This window comes from Notolepis coatsorum, assembly GCF_963971535.1.
Source record: "Notolepis coatsorum genome assembly, chromosome: 14".
Lineage (NCBI taxonomy): Eukaryota > Metazoa > Chordata > Actinopteri > Aulopiformes > Paralepididae > Notolepis > Notolepis coatsorum.
The window spans coordinates 31,282,423-31,301,967 of record NC_140178.1 but is presented as its reverse complement, the minus strand read 5'-3'; the positions used below and the strand labels follow the sequence as shown (position 1 = coordinate 31,301,967).

Here is a 19,545-nt window from a genome sequence, read left to right as displayed (position 1 = left end):
TGTACATGCTTCCCTGTGCTGTTGTATGCTGTACATATGTTGTTCCCTAACCCTAACATTAACCTTAACCTTAACCTTAACCTTCCTTAACCCTAACCCTAACCCTAACCCTAACCCTAACCCTAACCCTAACTCTAAGCATAACCCACTTCGAAAGAGGGCCAAAGCATAACCACTTTGAAGCAGAGAATTATGTACAAGGCGGAAGAGACCCTTCGGCGCTAAACCAATCAGCCGCTGTACGCGGCTAGCCAATCAGAGATCGTCTTCGCAAACATAGGCCACGGGGAAAAATCCGCACCGACTATTAACCGAAAGCCGATTGGTTTATCCGCCTGTCTGGTTGTAGCGTTTGGTAAACGGACACGGCGTCTGCAAGGCGACGCTGTAGGGCGCCGTACCCCGGCATGTCTTGTTTGTGATGATGTTTGTGTGGAACCAACCATACGTCTGTCAATGGAGTAGGCTACTAGTGACCTGTCAAGATATCAGTGTGGTGAGTTCATCAAACGTTAGCTTATTACATTTTTTCATTTTTTTTAATAAACTGGTCATTTTGTGCAAGCTTAGTCAGTGGCTACGACTCGTCTAAAAGGTGGCTAAGACTATTCCCTGGCCCGGTGGAGAAACCTAGTGGACGTTATTCACTAACGCATTTAGCTAACGACGTTATAGCGTATAACATTATATATTGATTAAACCATGTGTAGATGGGATTGTTTTAACTTTATTTATATGGCTCACACGTCACATGTATAATAACTGTTACCTATCACATTGTGTTGTGTTCTTCTCACACAGCATCATTGGCCTAGTAGCAGGTAACGTTTCATGTTCGAAACTTTGGATCTTCCAGCAAATAGACAGCTCTTTTGATCAAAGCGGCTTTAAAAAAAAAAGACAAAAAAAGGCCTCAGTTATTATCAATCAATGAATTATTAATATAACGTTGCTCCAATTGTCTCATATTCCGTCAGTTATACACATTGATCATCTTAATTAGGCCTTATCGCGGAAGTAGTCGATTGAAATATATATTTTTTTTAAATCCTACGATTTTGGTCCATTTGTGCTAGCGTTGTTAACCTAGCTGGCTGGAGAGAGACATAACGTCAACGTTTCTTGAAGTTTAATCTCCATGACAACTCGAAGGATATTCAAATATTGTTAGTCTCTAGAACACTGGTTCTCTGGGTTCCAGGGACCCAGCTAAATTACCAATAGTTTAATTTAACTCATTATAATTGTGAAATGTGTTTTATTCATTATGTTTTATTCACTAGATGTTAACCAAATGAGACTATGTTATCTCCTCATCTACAGTATAGACTGTTTTGGAATTGTGGACTAAATCACATCAAACAACAAATATCTTCTCAGATGGGGGACCTTGACACAAAATCTTCAGGTGTCAATTTAGGGGTCCTTGACATGAAAACGTCTGAGAAGAACCAATGCTCCACAAAGCATACATCTTTGCCCAACGTTAATTATTTAGCTAATTTAACTCGCTTGCATTTTATTTTAGAAACAATTATTTATTCCGCCTGGTCTTCGTTGCAGAACCCGTCCCTAGCCAGCCAGATAGTAAGTGAATCGTTTCGTATACTTTCCAATGCTCCGACATTTGAATTGACACGCTGCATGTTTTCTTTTTTTTCCCCTTTGGTTATTGTTATTTTCAGCAGAAGACGGGGGAGAGAGAACACGGGGATGTTGACTTATCCCCCTGACTCACTCCCTCCAATAATTTGTCCGATGGAGGAAGATGCCATTCCGTCAAAGTCTTTCTGTAGTGCACCCCCCCACAGTGACCCTCAACCACCCATCCTCCCCCTTTTCTCCGTCACCCCCAGGTATAGTTCTCCCGGCAACCACCTTTTTTCCCCCTTTGGCTCTCCCGTTTTCCCCTTCCGATTTCCCCCTCTGCTTATTTTGACACACTTCCCTCCCGACACGTAGATGACATGTAGCCCAACTACTGCACGTGGTCAGTCCTCCTCAGTGTTTAACAAAACGTGCAGATTGTTGACTGTGGGCTGTTTTATTTTTTCTCTGTGTTCCCAGCATTGAGGATGATGGGCGGCCCAGTAAGAGGAGGAGCGGGCGCATCCAGGGGTTTAAGGAGCCGAGGCAGAAGAGGCAGAGCCACAAGGACAACGTCGCAGCCCAGAGACCATCGAGACGAACCCCGTCCTCCACCGACAGAGCGAGGGAGAATAACATGGTAGCAGCTAAAACTTAATACTTTTTCCCCCCAATAATATTCTCTATTAAGAAAATCCTATTCCTCATCCCCTTGTTTCTCCAGCTGTCCTACGACTCCTCGGCTACACTGTCTGTGATGTCTTCTTCCCTCCACCCCGCCCTTTAAAACTTAAAATACTTAATGTATGTATTTTTATGGACTTGCATTGCCAAATACACACAGCTCACACGATGCCTGTGTCCCTGATCTCTAGGTGCCAGTGTCTCAGTCCGTGTCAGTAAAACTGTTCAGAGCTGATGCAGCCCCCACACAACAACCAAGACAAAACCAGGTTTGTGTGATTGATTGATTGAAAACTTTATTAACAGATTGCAGAATGGGTACAATACAGTACGGCTCAATACAAACAATTGTTAAGGGGATGCAGACCAGAGAAATACTTTAGTCTTGTTTACATCAGGGTCCCCCATTTTGACAGCCATCATCGTAACATGTATGACATACACGACATACAGATAAACAGTACTGTTACATCCAGACATTTATGACATATAAGAGACAGAGTTTCTAAAAGAGAGCATATATACTATTATATATACATTTGAGGGGGAAGAAACTGTACATTGGAGGGGGTTGGGTGGTATTAAGTTTCCATATCTATATTCCTGTCAATGTCAGTAATAGGGCTGTATCAACATTCTTTTTATTCCGTTCATTTGACACTCGGAAGGAGGTTTTCACACGAAGCTACAAATATTTGGGACTTCAACTCCAAATTTGGTCTGCTTTTGAATGAAAACAAGAGCCGTCACTTGACCTTTATGATCATCACTTAACCCACATCTTTAGACTAGACTATTAATTGTAACTACTGCTTGGTGGTTTGTCTTCCATATTGCCAAAATGTTTGGTCCATCTTGACAGTAAAACATATTTTCTTTTTATAAAGACATTTTAGTACTAGTTTAGTAGCCTAGCATTTTGTTAGCAACTGCACATAATGATAAAATCTGCAACATTCACACGTTGGAAGCTTTGAATGATGTAGTTCAGCCCTAGTCTGTAATCTGTTTGGACAACAGGGTGTTTGGGCCACAGCTATACAGTATGGCTGTGTATAGTAACAGTAATGACCTATACAGTGTATTGGTGATCGGGTTAATTGGGTGATCTAATCCTCCTTCACGGTCTGTTGCATCTAACACAGACAACCAATCGCTCGTCTGTTAATGTGACCTACTATTGCCTAGAGCAGTGGTTCCCAAAGTCGGGGTCGCGACCCAAAGGTGGGCCGCGAGCAGCCACGGATGGGCCGCGAGATGATTTAAAAAAAATTAAATTTTTTTTTTTTTTTTTTTTATTTAATTATTTAAAAAAAAATTGTCAGGCCACTGAACTTAGAAGCAGGCTAGGACAGTGTTTCTAGTTGTATTCTAAAATTCTATTCTATTGTATTCTAAAATGTGACTATATGGTTTTATATTAACTTAATAAATAAACAAAAACGAAAAATCTACTTATTTCAACGAACATTTCAAACTAAATAACAGATTATGCACATAAAACGCTGAAAACAACCGAAGCAACAATAGTATTTTAATGAGGCTATTATTATTATCATTATTATTTTGCAACAAGTTAGCCCTCTCATAAATAGCACATATAAATGAATAACTAACTTGAACTAACTTAATAGGATTGAAGTGATATTTGGCTTAAAAAATCGGTCGCATGGCAAAAAAAAAAAAAAAAAAGCCAGACAATGTGCATTGGGCCGCGGCTCTCTGACGCCTTATTTTCTGGGCCCCGGCCTGAAAAGTTTGGGAACCCCTGGCCTAGAGGCCATAGATAATACAGAGTACAGTATCATCTTTGTTGAACTGTTTTGTGGTTGCACAAAACCTTTTAAGTGAGCTCATGTATTTCTTTATCATATTTTAATCTTAAATATTTTATTTCCAGGATTCACTTGATCTCGATGTTGATACAGAGTGCCCAACAATGTGAGTATGGTAGCTTATTGTTTTTAGCTGTGATCAGCAGCTCTATAGCCTGCTCTGTTTTTTGGTCTGTCCATAAAAGTGTCCTCACCCACTAGAGTAGTGACCACAGTTTTCACCTAGGAGGCTGACATTTGGCATGTGTTTGTGTGAAGGTGTGTATGAATGCATGCATGTAGATGTATGTGGTCACAGACTCTGTTTCAAATGACAAATATCTAGCTTTTATATTTATTTGAAGGAAAATGATAGGAAATTAATAATAACATTGTTGGCCTCATCGCTTATTAAAGTGCCCTAATTCTCACACGTCGGACATTGTCTCCCTATTCATTGGAGACAGGCATTCATTTTAGTTGGATTAACTTTAGTTGGATACATTTTAGTTGGATTATTTTAAGGATTAGATTGAATTGCCTTATAAACCAAATGCTCAATATCTGTCGGGGTCGGGTGGCACCACAGCAAAAGTGAATTTCCTTCCCTTAGGAATGACAACATTTTACTGTATGCTTTATGATTATTTTTGTCTTTTTTTTTTACATTTATTATAGACAAAAGACCCAGACAGACACAAGGAGGAAGGCAACTCCATCAACCACACAAAATGTAGAGAAACAGCCCATCGTAAATTCTGAGCGCGACCTTGACACCAATCAGTCGGCCATGTTTGATGACGGGGAGCGTGTCGCTGGACGGGCCGCAGAGACGTCGTCCTCTGTGAAAAGATGGGTGATTGGCCCGCTGTTTCAGTCGTTCAAATCCAAGATGGCCAGTTTCACGGAGATTGTCATGAGCCCCGTTAGACTGTTCAAACCTCCTCCTCCACCGCCGTCCTGTGACCACCCAGATGAGGTCGACCAGAGCGAGCCACCTGCTGCCGGTACGTCTAGCGATGAACTCACAGAGGCCGGAGAAGATTTGGATGTACAAGGACAAATGGAGAATGGGAGTGAGGACAGTGAAGCTGTCACAGAATCAGAGAATTGGCACATCTCCTGTACCAATATTGGTTCCAAACAAAAAAATCAAGCTGACCATCTTACTGGTTATTCGGCCCAACTAAAGTTGTCTGAAACCGGAATTCTGAGGAAGAGCCTTGAAATAGCTGTTGATAAACATCCAGTTGTACAAGAATTTATGTTTGATGTGGATTTGTCATCACACGGTCGTGTACAGGGGGATAAATGTGAATTGACTTTGGAGGAAACAAACGCTAATTCAGTGCCTTTACAACGCAGTCCTTTACTCCGTGATAGCTTTGAAGACGGGTCGGAATCGACTAAATCCTCTCTCACCACCACCTCCTCTCTGTCCCTCCACCCCTCTGACCAGACACTCGGTGAGGAGCAGAATGTCAAGATGGGCGGCGCTCAGTTGAAACGGTCACGTCAAAAATGTATCGGTAATAGGTCTTCATCGCAGAAAGTTTCCTCCAAGACTTTGCCGTCCGATATCTCTACTGCCACCTCAGAGCAAGATGGCTCCTGCCGTTTACCAGTCGAAATGGCAGAGTCCGAGCCCAGTGATGAGCAGTTTTCCCAAATTAATATTACGGAGAAGGTCAGTAGCTTATTTGATAATGAAAGAACCCTGTCATTGCCATCCTCAGTCTGTTACACTCCACCTGGCACACTCTGTCAAGCAGATAATAGCGGTAAAAGAGACAATGGGCTTTCTGTTCGAAAAAGCGCATGGAACACCTCCAGGGGTATTGCTGTCGATGAAAGCCTAGCGAGCTCCGCTCCAGATCCAGAACTTGTTGAAAAGCAACAAGGGGAGTGGCAAGGAGAGCAGGACACTGTTCTGGAGTCGACTCTTCGAGTTGGGAAAGCTAAGAGGAGATTACAACTGGCCTCTCGGGCAGATAGCGAGGCTGACTTGGCGAAGAGGAAAAGGCCACTGAGAGCCGATAAAGACGGTAGAAAAACGGGTGTGCGGTCAGACCGGGGCGCGTTGACGGACTTGAAACGATCAAAGAACGAGGTGGTTCCAAGAGATGCTGTCATAGATATGGAAACGGCTCTGAAACCTGCCGGGACCAAGGTGCCTGTTTCAAACGGTGTAAGAGGGAGGGGGGGTCAGAAGAGGTGGGCCACGATTAATGAATCCATAATACATATGGAGACTGAAAAACCCCCTGGTACCACGACAGCGTCCTCACCGGACCGTTGCATCGGTGCCTCTGAGAACAGCCAAGACGGCGGCAGTGATCGGGGGAATACCAGTGGTTCAAACAAAAGGCCCAAGAGAATAACTGCCTTCAATTGCGGTGAACCTGATAAGAATGTTCACAATATGAATGTGGAAACTACAGTGATAACAACTTTGATAAAGGAAGTGAAGGAAGAGCAGTTGACAGAATTCATCGTCCAGCCTTTAGATGCTATCCGTGTCAGATCTCAACTAGCGCCCAAGGCCCAGCAAAAATCCCTCTGCAAAAAAAGGGATATTTCACCCATGTTGGATGTGGAGTTGTCCAAGAGTTCGACCAAGGCCATGAAGTTGGACAAGAAACCACTCAAACGGAAACCACGAAGACAAGAGATTTCAACTTCAGAACTGGGCAACATTTTGGATTCTAACTCATCAGACCTGTTGGTGGAGATGTTAGAAGCCGGGCTTCAGGAAGTGAGAAGGGAAACGGGACAGAGTCAGCCAACCGATAGGCCAAGAAAGAAAGTGAGGGCATCTCCAGGATCAGATGGAACAGCGGTGGCAGAGGATTCCTGTCAGGGGTACAAGACGACGGTCACAGAAGGTCACTTCGAAGAAGACGAAGCTGAATCTTCATCTGTCCAACCGGAACCAGTTGAAGATGAATGTAAAGCTACACCCTCTCGTCTATACCCAGAATGTTATGTACATTTGAATTCACACACAGTGAAACATATAATTGCCAATTGCAAAAAAGAGACTACTACTGTTTCTCTGGCAGACGAGACAATTCCTACTGACTTTGAATCCACTAGTCACGGTCAGAACAAAACTACTGATGAAGTCCTGAACGGGGAGCAGGAGAAAGAGGAACCATGTGTAGATGGGGTTGGCATTGGCATCAATGAGCCTGGGTTGAGGCATATCACAAGAAGGTTAAAAAATAGGAGAGCAGAGAGCCAAAGGAGAAAGTGCAGGCTTATTGTTGGCATAAGACTTGAAGATGAAGTGGCAGAGGAGACAATCACTGGTGAGGACATGGACCTGTCCATAGCGGAAAGCGTTTCATCAGAGGACAACAGCCTTTCTCAAAGCCTGTTGCGGAGCTACTCCTGCCCGGATATTCTCTCGCTCCTCCACCGCGATGTGCCCTGGGGCTCTGCACTACCTTCGCTGCAGCACATCAGGGTCCACGAGTCGCACCAGCACCAGGCTCCCCACATTCCTCCCATTCACCACGCGCACAAATCAGCCACGCGTACCCGCCGGCACACAGTCAGCAGTGTGGAAATGGAGAGAGAGATCGCCCCGCTGTGCCTGCGCAAGGAGGTGTACCCCGCGAGGAGAGCCGCTTCCTACGGCGGCTCCTCCTGCCACCTGTCTCCCAGCACGCTGCTATCTCCCGCCACCTCCCTCTCGGCCCTCGCCTCCCGTTTTCTCTTGAGCCCCCTGGCCTTCCTCTCTAAGAAACTGGAGCAGAGGGGAGCCGCCAGCAGCAGCAGTAGTGTTTGTAGTCATGTTTCCTCCCCCACCTCCCCCGGCGTTTTCCTCTCCACGCCCCCTTCATGGCTCCCATTTGCCGGTTTCCACCCAAAGGCTGATGCCTCTACCACCACAGAGTCCGTCCTTTGCAGGTAATAGACCCGTTTATTCAACCTTCATTCAAGCAGCCGAGGTAACTTAAAGGGGGATGCCTTCCAAATTAAGATTTGCAATATGTTATTTCCATGGCCTAAGAAAGTTCAATCAATATTTGTGAACATGAGCTGCTCTCTCTAGAAACCAGAGAAGTAAGACTCAAACTTGTGATGTCGTCAGGTATAAAGTCTGGAGCTGCTCCATAGACAATGAATGGGACAATGAATTTTGTGGACCCACAGAATGTCTGTATGACCTTTTTATATTATTATTATTTTATATTAACTTTATTCTATTGTAGTGTTTGCAGTTCAGACTCTGTGTCATCGACCACATCTTTCCCAATTCATTGTCTATGGAGCAGCTTCAGACTTTATACCGGATGTCTTCACAAATTAAGAGTTTTAGCACTCTTAACTCTCTCTGGGAGAGAGTTGTTTGTGTTTACTAATATTTTCTATCTTGGATCATAAGAGTAACATGTATGCATTCTGAAATTGGGTATAGTTCCCCTTAAGACCACATTATTTATAGGAACAACCTGGGGGGAGGGATTGTGGGGGGGGGTGTAGTCACACAACCATAAACACACTACCTATTACCACCACAGTCTGTGTTGCCAGATGACCATAATTATTGTATTTGTGTGATAATTATGTCTGTACAATTGGTTTTGCCCTCTGTATGCCTTGCAAAAGAAAATGTTCCTTAAAAAAAAAAAAAACATAACTATAAGCCTCTGGGACAATACTTTAACATTTCCTATCTGGCAAAATTTTATTGAGCAATCCCTGAATGTTTTCAACGCTGATTGATTGCTTTTCTGATTTCTAGCTTAGGAGAGAGTGGTGCATGTTCACAAATACATCCTCATTTAAGTGCCTTGCTCGAGGGCATTTCAACGGTAGTTGAAATAACCAGATTTGTTTCTGGGATTCAAACTGCCGACCTTTCGGTCACGAGCCGACATCTCTAAACCTTTTGGCTACCAATGACCCCCAAATGTATTGTCTTCATCTCCACTGTCTTCATCTCCAGTGACGGGAACTTTCATGGTGATTCTTAAAGTGTGTCGACATTGTGCACCGACTGTGAATTGATCCCTTCCTCTAGCTCTTTGTCACAGGTTCCCTCGGAGTGCGAGAGTGAGACGGGCAGCAGGCAGCAGAGTGAGGAGGAGGAAGACAGGGAGGATACCAGCTGTTCCAGTCAGGAGTGCGAGAGTGAGACCAGGCAGCAGAGTGAGGATGATGAAGATGGCACAAGCTGCTCCAGTCAGGAGTGCGAGAGTGAGACCAGGCAGCAGAGTGAGGAGGATGAAGATGGCACAAGCTGCTCCAGTCAGGAGTTTGAGGACTTGGGGATGAGAGAGGAGAAATCTCTGTCGGATTCTGAATTCAAGGTATCATTATATACAGTAGTGTAATGTCAACACTTGAACACAGAATTGCGTATTCAACAAAGCCCATGTAATAAGGTTATTTAAACCTATGTGGACACTTTTTTAACTCTTCATTACAACTCTCATTCTAAAATCTAAAATATACAGCCAAAGATATACAGAGATATACAGTAACTGTACAGTACTAAGTGTAAAATTGTAATGTCGATTTTAAAAGTAAAAGTCCAGGAAGTTTTTACAATTTACATTTAGTACTGTACACTTACTGGATATCTCTGTATATTTTTGGCTGTATATTTTATATTTTAGAATGTATATACAATACATAACAGAATGTATATCCCGGACCGTATTTTATTCTTTATTCTTATTCGTGACTTTTGTTTCTGACTACCTAAATGTTTACTGTGAGCGATCTGTAGTGCTGAATTTCCCTCGGGATGAATAAAGTATTTCTATTCTATTTTATATTCTATTCTATTCAGCTGCCCAGTGATATTAAGCCCTTAAGCCGCTTAATCCTGAGCATCCTTGCACAGGATGGAGGTCTTCTCCGTTCTCACTTGGAATCACATTCTTGACACCAAAAACAACATTTCGGTCCCGATGAAGGTCTGAGGATTGCAATCTAATCTACTCTACAGGTGGTGATTAAGCACGAGGAGCGAGGGAAAGTGTCGTCCATTAGAATCCGCAAAGCTTTACCCAAAGCGCAGAACAACCTCACACCTATGGGCCTGCCTAAAGCTATCAGGTATGTATCTTATACATAAGCCCCGGAAGATTCAATGTCACAGACAAATGGGATCAATTCCGGTCAAATATTATCTGTGCTTATTACATGGCATTTTAACAATCGCCGAAATGCTTGATTGTGATTGGTCAATAGCCCCTGACAGCGGTGAATTATTTTTTTCGCAGCTGGAGCAATCAAGCCCACTGACGCACTGTTTCAGTGCAATCAGACACACCTGCCGGCGATAATAATAATCACTTTATTTGGGCTGACAGAGCCACAGAACAACTGCGTCTGCATTTGATCTTGTCTTGTCGATGGTGTAAAATGAATTAGGTATATTGTTAGTAAGTTAGCCATGTAATAAGCGGGATAATGTATAGCTATACTCGGTCATTGTCGCAAAATAATTGACCTTCACTGACGTTCTAAACTCCGTGTCGGTCAATTATTTTGCGACAATGACCTCGTCATTATCCCTTACTTATTGAGCTTATTGCAATAACGTTATACTCGATGCTTAATACTTATTATCAATCAAAACGGTCACAGTTACCATTTGTAATGATTACCGTTACATTACCTCCACTCTGTCTGCACTGCAGCAGCTCTCTTCACTCATGGAAAGGCAGATTTCTTCTATCTTTTCCTTCCATCCCCTAATTTAGTCATTATGCAAATTCTCCCCTGGTTGCACAGCTCTACTCGGTCTGGGGAAGGGTGTACCAGGGGTTCTCAATCTTTCTGCTGCCAAGGCACCCCTGTGTTCAATAAAATATTCCAGGGCACCCCTACATACGATAAAGACTTTTCCGGTCCCGTCTTTTTTGCTACAATGATGACAAAAGTGCTTGCTTTCAAAATAATGTTTATTTAAGAAACCGAGAAACACATTTGTATGTATATGCAGGCTATATAATGCATTATTAACAGGTGTTTCAGGTCTAAATGGCTTAGTACTGTTGACATTACACTGCTTGTAGTAGTAAATCAAATAGCATATTTCTTTAAATAAAATTACAGAAAATTATCACTAAAGTGCTATCTGTTGCAGCTGCACTGTTCTCCATAAAAATAGCATATTTGGATAAGTTTGACCATTTCTCAAAAACAGAAAATCATGTATTTTTTTTTAAATACAGAAAAGGATCACCAAGTTACCATTTCTCAAAAAATATAAATAAATACAGAAAATAAGCACTCGTTCACTCAGTGGACATTTCTAGCTCAATGCGAGGTCTGCTGCTGCTGGCTAATAATACGGTCAATACGTGGGGAGATCTTTGACAAGGCAACACGCATGTCATCCTCAAGGCTCAACTTGGCCCTATATTTTGTTTTCAGAGCTGTCATGGATGAAAAGCCAGCTTCACACCGATATGTGGTGCTGAATGGTATCAACACCTTAACTGCTGCATCATGAGATACTTGGTACTCAGCACCACACTCTGAAACTAGCTCTCCAGGTGGTATCAGATGAGATTTCAATGAGTTCTTCCAAGAGTTTGGATGGAGATGTGTCAGGAAGCTTTGTCTCAATGTTGTCTGTAAAGTTTTTTTTTATCCAGAGTAACTTGGTGATCCTTTTCTGTGTTTTATTAAATAAGGATTTTCAGATTTAGAGAAATGGTCAAACTTATCCAAATATGGTATTTTCATGGAAAACAGTGCAGCTGCAACAGATAGCACTTTAGTGATAATTTTCTGTAATCCAAAAAGAATGTTAAAAAAAATTGTGAAAAATCTTAAGGCACCCCTGGCATCTCTGCGGCACCCTAGGGAGAGCCTAATGCACACAGAGATTCACGCTATCTCCCCCAGATCCCTTCCCTGCTGAACAGGTGCTCGACCAGTAGGAGTCGCTCTTGCAACAACCAGGACTCATACTCTCACTGGCTTCCCACCTGCGAACACTGTTTATTGTGTTTGTAGGGACGACTGACCAAGCCGGAGGTACCGCTGACACTGTGATTTGAACCCCGGGTCACTGCAGGGAACGGCAGATTTCTTGAGAAAGTGTTATGCAACAGCCAGGATGTCTGGCTGTTTGGGTCCATGTAGCACAAGCTAGCCACAATTTAACCGTGTCCGTCGTCCATATCAATAGACTATGAGCGCTACGCGAAGTAGGCGGCATGTTGTTGGCACAAACCATTGTTTTTATCTTTTAGATAACACTAAGGTAGCTGTATTTCAATGCAACAAACGTTTAGTGGTAACTAGGGATGGGTACCGAATTCGGTACTTTTAAAGGTACTTACCGAAACACGTCGGTACTACAGAGTATCGATTCACGTGAGATACAGCCGACTCGTCACATGAAAATTCCTCCTCACCTGAAAGCCATAAATCAACTTGCCGGCTCTTTCCACAGCAAAACGGTAGGCAAGGCACCCTGGTCTAGAAATGCAGGCCAATCTATGTTGTTAAGTCTATCTGTTCAGTACTGCTCAGCACTGTTTCAAGATGCACAATGAGAGAATTGTTGAATATATATAGATACACAAATGTTCTAGAATGTTTGATTATGACATCATACTGTGACATCACGAATGCTCTAGAATGGTCCATTATGACATGTGCCATCACAAATGTTCTAGAATGTTTGACTATGACATCATACTGTGACATCACGAATGTTCTAAAATGTTCTATTATGACGAATAATAAGGTTCAATGCCTTATCTAAATCCAATCAATATTCCTAATGCCGTTTCAATGTAAGGTTATAAAAATAAACATATAAACATAAAACATTCATCTAATACAATAACCTAAATATATAGCTTTGGCTCCTCTACAATACTCTTACCTAGGATTTGACTTGATTCAACAACAAAGCAGTCGGGGCAATGGCAAGCCGAATACAGTCGAAAGTGTTGTTATTTGAAGTTTGGATATTTTTTTTCACGACTGAGGTAGGTAGATTACATTTTTAGAGACTAAAGTACCGAAAAAGGGTACCGGTACCGTATCGGTTCAAATGTGAACGGTACCCATCCCTAGTGGTAACATTACTCCAGTCCATAGAATCCTTCTTTGTTTTCCTGGCTCTCACACATTATCTCGCGAATTCAGCTGGATTGCAAGGTAAACACACACGCCTCACAGGATTTCAGCAAGATACTTCTGTTTCACAAACTAGATTTCAGTTTCAGTAGAAAAAACAAGCACTTTTAGTGGACGCACGTTACTTGGTAACCAAATGAAAATTAGAGGGAATTTTCACAGGACATTATGACATATCATGTGGACGGGAGGCCCAGATGCTTTAAAAGATACAAGGTTTCGCTCCATTCCTCCCGACTCCTCTCTCTCTCTCTCTCAGTGCATGAGTGAGGTTGGTGCTTCAGAACATGCTGTCTCTCAGAGCAGGAGCTCATTTAGCCTCAGCTGTTTCTCAGCACTGACAGCAAGCAGGAAATGGTCTATAGACATCGCTCATTTGCTTATTACTACCTCACGTGTTCACTTTATTTAAAATTTTTATTTCATACATTCACCCTATAAAATGAATTGATGATCGGTTAACCAGATATCCTTGCACGTCCCTTGTTTGTTAAATAGTTCAGCTTTTGATCAATAATGCTTTGAAACTGGACATTTCTTAGATATCAAGTCGAGATGATAATATGCTGGCTGACTGAGGATGAGAGATATGAAACGCTGTTCGTCATCCAAAAATGAATGGGTGAAAAGTGCTGTATAAAAATGCAGTCCATTTACTAAAAATGATTTCAGTATTGGCAACATGCATTATTTATAGCAAAGTTGTAACATTTGGTGTCAACAAGAGCTCCTGCCATCATAATGACTTGGCTGTCTGTCAGCCAATATGGCAGGCGGCGTGACTAGAGCCAGTCGAGAGCTTCCTTACACAACAGAAGCCAGACTGAGGAGGATTCATTCTGACACTGCATGTATTACAACAGGGTGAAGAAGAAGCTGTTCAGTCTGGAGGAAATATACACCAACAAGAACTTCGCCAAGCCCCCTGAAGGGTAAGATGATTCACGTATGCATTAATAATTTAGGCTAGTCCCCAACTAAGGATTTGTATAGTCGACTATGATTGACCAAAATGTGACGATAGTTGACTGGCAGAACCACAGCAGCACATTTTTAGGATGGGAAAGAACCTTTAGACAATACTTTAACTCTTAACAAAGGACCATACCAGTCTAATGTTGACTTCCCGCCATTAACTCATTCAGCGCCAACCGCTTAATCCACGAGATGGCGCTAGTGCGCCACCGCTCTAAGTCAATGGTGGGACTGAGATTTGCGAGTCCTTAAAATATATTTTAAAGTATAGCTATGGGTCTAATACACCTGTCGATTATCAGTTAGTTGCATCCAGTCAAATGTACAAAACGGATTGTTTTTTCATCTGTACATTTCCGTTTTATAGCCTTTTGAATATGAGTATAACTTTGGGTGCCTCTGAGTAATTCCAGAGAAAGACGGATACCGGTAATAGCGTTTTAGTGGAATACACTAAACGCGTTGTAATTTTTCGCCTGATTATCGTATCTTCCTGAAATCAACACTAGATTATCAGTATTATCCTTCCTCGTGCATACATGAAAAGAGCATTGGACCGCGGGGCTCCGCCGCAGCCTCCTCAACACACGCACACAGCCACACACACACACAGCCGCAACTCGCAGGTGCAGGTGCAGATGCATCAGTGTATCTGCCTACCTCGCCTGAGTATTTAAACCACGCCTGCACGGCTTGGATTGTCCCAGAAAATAAAATAGACTATTCCCAATGGGGTGCAATACCAACTGGAAGGCGTAGGCGGCGGTATTTGCCCTTTTGCAAGCTCGGACCCATTCCCAACGATAACATCAGGCTGGATGGATGAAAATGAATGGATATCGCTAATTTTAAAAATAACCATTAAAACCCGACTATACTCTGGTCTGGCGCTCAAGCGATGGCGAGTTAACCCGACTATCATCGTGACTGGCGCTGAATGAGTTAACAGAGATTGCCCCTCACAAATATTGTGTTCGTAGGCATTTACGGTGTGTTTTAGCTGGTGTGTGTTTAGTTTGAAATTCCTTTGACATTGAAAAGGGGTGGAAAATACTCCATGAGACTTGAAAGTTGTTTGAAAGTTACCCAGCCTTCTTGAAACCACTATAATTTTTATTTGCACTACTGTACATTCGACTAGAAGCCCTGCACGTCAAACTTCCACATTCAGTTGGGCGTGCTTGTCATTAACTCCCAGGCGCTCCCGATTGCGAATTTGACTAGCTTGTAGTAGAGTAATACAGTAACATTAGTGAAAATAAATAATTGTAATTTTTACAAGGGTAACTAAATTACCTATGCCTAGAGACATTTAAGTTTCATGGAGCATATTTTCAACATCAATGGCATATTATACACCTATGCAGACGAAATGTGTTAATGACAGGGACAGTCTGGGGACAGTCAGCATTTGACTGGTATGGTCCTTGAAACTCAATAGGCTCTGGATAAATCTACACAGTACCAGTGTTTGACTGATGGCTAGTGTTAATTCCCCAGCTTAAATCTGAAGAAAAAAAAATCTAACCCTAACTAACCGTACTGTCATGCACTTGTCCTAATAAACTAACCTACACTGTAGCACTCAACACTTTGATGAACATTGTTGCTCAGCTGATAGAGTTGTGCCCTTCCTGATGGCTTGTCGTACAGAACTTGTAAGTCGCTTTGGATAAAAGCGTCAGCTAAATGACTAAATGTAAATGTAAAACTGCTTAGTTTTAACCATGCACAATATTTGATTGTTAAATGGCACATTTATGCATTACATGTTTTATAGCTCAAGTCTTCATCAGCCATTTTTAGAAATAGAGAAACGGCATATTTTGCCGTTTGGAATACAGTCGACACTAGAGGTGCACCGACACCAATATACTTGATTATTGTAACGGATACCAAGAACAACCGAGTACTGCTAGCACAATACTATTTAATAATAATGAAAGGATGATCAATTCATCAGATTAGACAATAAAATGGGTGGTTGACATTTGGTTAGTTTCAGATTTTACAGAATATAAAGTAGCTGTCAAAAATGTTCCTGACACTGGGAATACATTCCATGAGGTCCATAGATGTCCCTAGATACCAAGAATATGCAAATAGCCTCATTTACTTGGGTATGTACTTTTAGGTGGATTTTCTAACCTGCCTGGTTAAATAACATAATAATAATAATAATAAAGTACTTTAAATCGGTCATAAATGAGTGGTGTCTGTGTATCTGTAGTTGACACCAGAACCTCGACAGTGTTTTCGTTCAGCGACCTCACTGTTGTATATTGTATATAAATATATATTGACTTTACCTACTTTTTACTTAATTTTTTTAACTTACTTTCTCTTTACTGTATGTAGCACACTCTCAGGGGCTCATAAGAAACAAGAATTTCATAATATAAAGTATTCTGTATTTTGTTCGGACAAATAAAAAAACAAACTTGAACTCTGACCCCGTCGTTAATCCTCCTCCTCCCTCCCTCACTCCGCCTCAGCCGGCTGGAGACCATCTTCGAGCTGCCGCTCAGCCGGCGGAACGGCTCCGAGTCTCACTTCGGACATAGGCGCGTGAAGCGCGTGGTGGAGTTCCCCGAGGTCGGCGTGGTCAGGAAACCAAAGAAGTCGCTCGCCGGCGCCGGGAAGGCCGGAGCGACATCTGTCCCGGGGGGGCGGCCGAGACGCGGGGGCTACCTCTCTTCCAAAGAGGAGCCGCCCATCAGCATGCAGGAGCTGGACTCGCTCCTTTGCACCAAACTGGCCCAGTTGGATCTCTGGCTAACGTCGGACCAGGAAAGCTGCTGACCCAGTCGAGGTATCTTTTGGTCTTCGCTGGGAAAGTGTTAACGGAGAGATCCACCACAGAGCTCTTTTGTCGATATCACATTTTTGTAAATGATTGTCACCACCACATCCATCCATCCATCCAATATGAAGATTTACATCATGTTATAGAACTTTTAACCACTCGGGTGCTTTTCTGTCCATCCAGTCTACTTCTTAGTGTTGTTATGAGAATAGAATTATTAGAAGAATTGTGCTATTTTGAAATGTTCACTGTATAGCACTTGTAGACTGAGAGTGAAAGAAAAAAATTTAACATTGCCGTATAGTCTGACCTGGATCGTATTTGCTTCTATTTTATAGAGGAGGTCGTTGTGTATATAGTACATGCATTTGTTATGAATTGTATTTCGCATTGCTACTGTACTTATTTCTGCACTCATTTTGATACCCCCGACACACACACACACACACATACATACACTCGTCTGCTGGATACCTGAGGGCCTACAATAGCTAATATCACTGACTGACTGGCTCCCCATTGTTGTGTGTCGTGGCCGTGCCTATAAGTCATGCCTCTTGTTACCACATGTATGGTAATTATCGTATTTGTACAATATTTTATGCTCTGTATAGGCGTACAATCGGTTATGACTTGCAAGTGATAATATTCCTCCCTCCTGAGAGGAGACACGGGACTCGATCCTAGGCCAGCAGGGGGCACTTTGTGGTTCCAGGGGCGAGGGTTTTGACCACTGCACCATCTCTGGGCATGGGTCGTCTGTACAGTATGTTCGGTTTGACTTAGACCTACCCAGGCCTGCCGTCCAAGTGGGTGTTTCTGGACATGTCCTTTTGACTATTTTCTACCCTCAAATAATACTGGCATCAATCTCTGTGCTTTTGCAAAGTCTGACTTGAAATCTGAATCAACACAGTAGTCATTGCGTTTTATGTATGTATGTGTGTGTGCATCCTTATTAAAGGTGCTGTACGTGGTATTCTTTTGTGTAAATAATATTTATGTTAATATTAATAAATGTATGTGTTAAATAGCTCTACATTCCAACAGCCATTGCTGATATAGTGTTTGATCAGTACCGTGGGTCTCCCAGTCCCTCCGCTCTGCAGTAAACAGGAAATGCATTTTCTGGTATCCCGTTCCCACTTTATCCAATCAGGAGAGAGAACCCTAGATCTTTTTACTTATTTCAAGAAATCTTGCCAAGCCAAATTTACTTACTGCACTGGTAGATTATTTATTAGGACTTATTTCAAGGACACATTTGTGTAAAACTAGCTGGATTGGATAAAGTGAGTGGATACCAGAACATTTATTTTGTGTTTACTGCAGAGCGGAGGGACTGGGAGACCCACATTATTGACCAAACAAACACTTGTGGGCTAGATCCACAAAAAATGTATTGCACGGTGCTAATTGCACCCTTACTTACAATTCATCATGAATTGAAAATGGGGGACCCTGATGTAAACGAGACGAAAGTCTTTCTCTGGTCTGCATCCCCTTAACAATTGTGTGTATTGAGCCGTACTGTATTGTACCCATTTCATTTTCATGACATTTTTATTAACAGATTGCAGACCAGAGAAAGACTTTCGTCTTGTTTACATCAGGGTCCCCCATTTTCAATTAATAATGAATTGTAAGTAAGGGTGCAATTAGCACCGTGCAATCCGTTCTTTGTGGATCTAGCCCTCGGTATCAGTGATGGCTGTCGGAATGTAGAGCTACTTATTTTAACAAAAATAAACAACCACTTACAGCGCCTTTAAGGAGTTTGACCTTTTGCAGCTTTGTTTAAATACTCAATGTCCTATGGCAGCTACCCTCCTGCTGAACACACCTGTAAACATGCCATGAAGAGATTCTTTGCATTTGTCTGTTGACTTCTTTGTACATTGTCGCCATTCACAGCCTTCAAGTACTCTGTCCAAGTACAGTACATTGTCTCTGCCAGTGTCTCAACGTAGTAGTATGGGAAATTAAATGTAGGTTATGTCATTCGGCTCAGGGTAAGAAAAGTTAGTTCCGTGTTCAAAACCGTTCATGTTCTGTGGCAATAACTTTTGAGGCTGAAGGAGTTTTACTGTACAAAACAATGACATTTAAATGTTACGCCACTTCAACAAGCATTTATATAATACATGGTATAGATGTCCAAATACCACTGTTGTTCTCTTGTGCTTTTCCGTATTGTATTGTATGTATCTGGATGGTTATTTGTGATTTTTATATTTTGATAGCTAAATGTAATCTGTTGATAAACGGCCTGTATAGGTTTATGTACAACTTTGCCTAATATGAATACAATTGCCTTAACTATGAGATTTGCTGTTTAAATAGATGTATTTGTATGTATTGGAACATTATAACAAGCTTGGCACTATTTTAATGAGGACATGAGAAGGAGTTTGAATACATTCAGAGCACAAGCGTTCTTGTTTTTTTTTATATCAATGCAATTTGTTTGAATAAAAAATACAGCATATTTACACATAATGACATGAATAAAGTAAATGTATTAACAATGCAATGATATACGCTACCTAAAGA

The 19,545-nt window shown here is 42.0% G+C and overlaps 1 protein-coding gene across 2 annotated transcripts; it reads left to right on the top strand.

The window, feature by feature from the left end:
* Positions 1-367: 367 nt before the first annotated feature.
* prr14 (proline rich 14) lies at positions 368-18,378 on the top strand. 2 transcript variants are annotated; one of them, XM_084328609.1, is made up of 10 exons: positions 368-496; positions 1,686-1,856; positions 2,068-2,227; positions 2,463-2,540; positions 4,172-4,212; positions 4,764-8,000; positions 9,118-9,406; positions 10,051-10,160; positions 14,075-14,143; positions 16,682-18,378. In XM_084328609.1, exons 2-10 carry the CDS (start codon positions 1,714-1,716, stop codon positions 16,986-16,988), a joined length of 4,434 nt encoding a protein of 1,477 aa, XP_084184735.1. In that variant the 5' UTR covers positions 368-496; positions 1,686-1,713; the 3' UTR covers positions 16,989-18,378. The 2 variants fall into 2 exon arrangements, with proteins under 2 accessions (XP_084184735.1, XP_084184736.1); XM_084328610.1 differs by having other exon boundaries at positions 396-496; positions 1,689-1,856.
* Positions 18,379-19,545: the final 1,167 nt, after the last annotated feature.

Bases quoted from the DNA above. Each gene is read 5' to 3' on its own strand.
- prr14 (XM_084328609.1), top strand. From the start codon at position 1,714: ATGTTGACTTATCCCCCTGACTCACTCCCTCCAATAATTTGTCCGATG. The intron at 2,541-4,171 runs GTTTGTGTGATT...TTTTATTTCCAG, and splicing joins AACAACCAAGACAAAACCAG to GATTCACTTGATCTCGATGT. The intron at 4,213-4,763 runs GTGAGTATGGTA...CATTTATTATAG, and splicing joins GATACAGAGTGCCCAACAAT to ACAAAAGACCCAGACAGACA.